The sequence below is a fragment of the Triticum aestivum genome, chromosome 5B (genome assembly GCF_018294505.1).
Source record: "Triticum aestivum cultivar Chinese Spring chromosome 5B, IWGSC CS RefSeq v2.1, whole genome shotgun sequence".
Classification (NCBI taxonomy): domain Eukaryota; kingdom Viridiplantae; phylum Streptophyta; class Magnoliopsida; order Poales; family Poaceae; genus Triticum; species Triticum aestivum.
Genome location: NC_057807.1, coordinates 564,954,048 through 564,957,339, shown reverse-complemented (window position 1 = coordinate 564,957,339; position 3,292 = coordinate 564,954,048). Strand labels below are relative to the sequence as shown.

At 62.4% G+C, this 3,292-nt stretch overlaps 1 protein-coding gene across 1 annotated transcript; it reads left to right on the top strand.

Moving 5' to 3' along the window:
• Positions 1–227: 227 nt before the first annotated feature.
• On the top strand, positions 228–1,557 carry LOC123113252 (protein STRICTOSIDINE SYNTHASE-LIKE 10). The gene is made up of 3 exons (XM_044534448.1): positions 228–496; positions 570–845; positions 933–1,557. Exons 1-3 carry the CDS (start codon positions 237–239, stop codon positions 1,414–1,416), a joined length of 1,020 nt encoding a protein of 339 aa, XP_044390383.1. The 5' UTR covers positions 228–236; the 3' UTR covers positions 1,417–1,557.
• The last annotated feature ends 1,735 nt before the right edge of the window (positions 1,558–3,292 follow it).

Here is a 3,292-nt window from a genome sequence, read left to right as displayed (position 1 = left end):
CTTCTGAATAAATAAAGCAGGCGAGATTTCTAAAAAAAAAAACACAGCACAGCACAGGACCACAAACAGACTCGGTGAGCACGTACCACAAGCGCGCGCGGGCGATACATCACGGTGTTGTACTTCGTGTAGGATTACAACCGTGTCCGATCAGATCAGGCCACGGGTTTCGTCGCTCTCCCATAAAAGGCACACAGCTGGGTGCAACGATATTCCGTACAGGGCAACTTCCGACGATGACGATGCGGCGCAACCTCGCGGCGATAGTACTCGTCGTGCTTGCCTGCCTCGTCTCTCTAGCCTCAGCCGAGCAGATCAAGACAACGAACACGCGGTGGAGCTACCGCCTCCCACTGCCCGACGGTGTCAGCGGCGCCGAGAGCCTCGCCTTCTCCGGCAAGGACGGGGTCTACACGGGCGTCTCCGATGGCCGCGTGCTCAAGTGGGGTGGCAGCGCCGCCGGCTGGAGCACCTTCGCGTACAATGCCAACTACAGGTCGGTGTAATTTAAAAGCTAAACATCCCGTGATAGTGATCAGCAAATTAGCTGACATGTGCTGCATCTGCAGGAAAATCCCTTTGTGCTCAGACTCTGGGGTGCCATCGGAACAAAAAGAGAGCATATGCGGCCGGCCACTGGGTGTCCGGTTCAACAGGAAAACCGGCGAGCTCTTCATCGCCGACGCCTACATGGGGCTCATGAAGGTGGGGCCGGACGGCGGCGAAGCCCAGGTGCTGGCGACGGAGGCGGACGGCGTCCCCTTCCACTTCCTCAACGGCCTCGACGTGGATCAGGCAACCGGCGACGTGTACTTCACCGACAGCAGCGCCAACTACCCCCGCAGGTACCCTACATACATGCCCGCCCGATCACGCCTCAATTCGATTCACTTCATCGTGCTTATGCGCGACGAATCTGTGTGTGCATGCAGGTTTAACACGGAGATCATCATGAACACCGACGCGACCGGGCGCCTGCTCAAGTACGACGCGCGGACGAAGCAAGTCACGGTGCTGAAGGCCGAGCTGCCATACCCGAACGGCGTCGCGCTCAGCCGCGACATGACGCACGTGGTGGTGGCGCACACGGTGCCGTGCCAGGCGTTCCGGTACTGGCTCAAGGGGCCCAAGGCCGGGCGGTACGAGCTCTTGGCGGACCTGCCGGGGTACCCGGACAACGTGAGGCGCGACGGGAAGGGTGGCTTCTGGGTGGCGCTGAACCAGGAGAGGGCGCGGCTGAACTCAACTGCGGCGGCTCCGGTGAAGCACTTGGTCGGCGTCCGTCTCAGCGCCGACGGCGTGGAGGTCGAGGAGCTGACGGCCGCCAGGGGCGTGACGCTCAGCGAGGTGGCGGAGAACGGGGACAAGCTGTGGCTGGGTTCCGTCGAGCTTGATTACATTGGCATCTTTGCCTGATCGAATTATTTGTTGGCCGCTTGATTTGATTTATTAGTAGGGTGTCTGTCCTTGTCTGATCGAGTTTTTCCTTTGGAGATGAGACTGATTCAGTATTAGACTGTTATAAGAAGGATTTAAGTCAGCACACTTATTAAATTTGTATGGTTTCACGACTTCCTGCAACGTTTTCTATATGTTGAGTATATTATGTACGTGTATATTTGTGAGTAGGGTCCACCTCCTGTTTCCTTTGTATAGTTGAGGTTGTGGCCCACCTTTATACTTATATATACGTGCCTGGTGCACCGATCAATACATCGAGATTGCACAGCCCATATCTTGTCCTTCTACATGGTATCTATCGCAGCACGATCCTAACCCTAGCCGCCGCCGCCGCCGCGCCTCCGCGCCGCCGCTCCTCCACGCCGCCGTCACCAGCTGCCGCCGCCTCCTTCCGGCCGCCACCGCCGCCGCTGGTCACCGCCTCCCCTCCCTCCGCCTCGCTCGCCGCTGCCGCCGCCTCCCTCCGAGGCCGCCGCCGCCGCGGGTCCCCGCTTCCGCCTCCCTCCCTCGCGCCGCCAACCTCCCCTTCCTCCTCCCACCCGCGCCGAACCAGCCATGAGCTCCTCCTCGTCCACCGTTTCCAACCCGTTTGCCGGTCCCGATGTCACCCTCGTCCGCGACCTCAACATCCATGAGCACGTTCTGGTCAAGCTCGATCACACCACCGCCTCCTACTCCGCTTGGAAGCGGTATTTTTCGCTTGTGTTCCGTGAGTACCTCCTACACGGCCACGTGGACGGCATCGTAGACTCGGCGCTCATGATCAACGACGAAGAGTGGATGATCCTCGACGCCACCATCATCCGCTGGTTCTACCTCATCATCTCCAACGACCTCTTCCACACCGTGGTGAACGACGAGGACGACGCCTATGCGGTCTGGACCAAGCTCAACAGCCTCTTCACCGACAATCGGCTACAGCGCAAGGTCCTCCTCTATGGTGAGTTTTACGGGTGCCAGCAACTTGACTCATCCATCGATGTTTTTTGCATGCGCCTCAAGAAGCTCGCCGATGAGCTCCGTGATCTCGGGGAAAAGATCGGCGACGAGCTCCTCATCAGCACCCTCTCCGGCGGCCTCAACGAGGACTTCGGGAACGTCGCCTCCAACCTCACCCTCATCCCGGAGCCCACCTTCGCCAAGGTGGTCGCGTGCCTCAAGCTGGAGGAGCGCCGGATGCGGGTGGCGCGGACTCGCGCGACCCACATTGCCCTCATCGCAGGCACCCGCGGGGGTTCGGCCCCGCCACCGCCCCGCCCGACGCCGCCCCAGCCGGCGGCGCCCGCCTTCCCGTCCGGATTCCCGCCCGCACCAGCCGCCCCCTTCCCGCCGCCCCAGCCGGCGGCCAATGGGGGGGGGAGGGGGAGGATGGGGGGTTGTCGCGGCGGTCGCCGGGGTGGCCGCAAGTAGGGGGGCGGCGGTGGTGCTCAGGGAGGAGCACCCCGCCCGCAGCAGCACGCCCCTCAGCCGGCCCCGTGGTACGCCGGCCAGAACCCATGGACCGGCGTTGTCCACGTATACTCCATGCCGGTTCCTCGGGCCCCTGCTCCGGACCTTCTCGGTACTCGGCCTCCGTCACACCAGGCATACTACGCTGCGCCGCAGCCTTATGCGGCGCCCTACGGTCAGCAGCCGCCACCAGGTGGGCCGCCGCTGCTGCCCCTGACGGCTGCGTCGCCTCTCCCGCCTGCACCGTGGGACCCGGCCCTTCTGGCGGCTCTCCACAACGCTCCTTCCCCGTCTAGCTACACCGGCTGCGGCGATTGGTACATGGACAGTGGCGCCACCGCTCACATGGCGGCGTACCCCGGTAACCTCCACACTGCCCATC

What these genes read in the sequence shown, in the direction of transcription:
- LOC123113252 (XM_044534448.1), top strand. Translation starts at nt 237, where the DNA reads ATGACGATGCGGCGCAACCTCGCGGCGATAGTACTCGTCGTGCTTGCC. An exon ending in GCGTACAATGCCAACTACAG is followed by an intron (nt 497 to 569) that starts GTCGGTGTAATT and finishes CTGCATCTGCAG; the next exon opens with GAAAATCCCTTTGTGCTCAG. An exon ending in AGCGCCAACTACCCCCGCAG is followed by an intron (nt 846 to 932) that starts GTACCCTACATA and finishes GTGTGCATGCAG; the next exon opens with GTTTAACACGGAGATCATCA.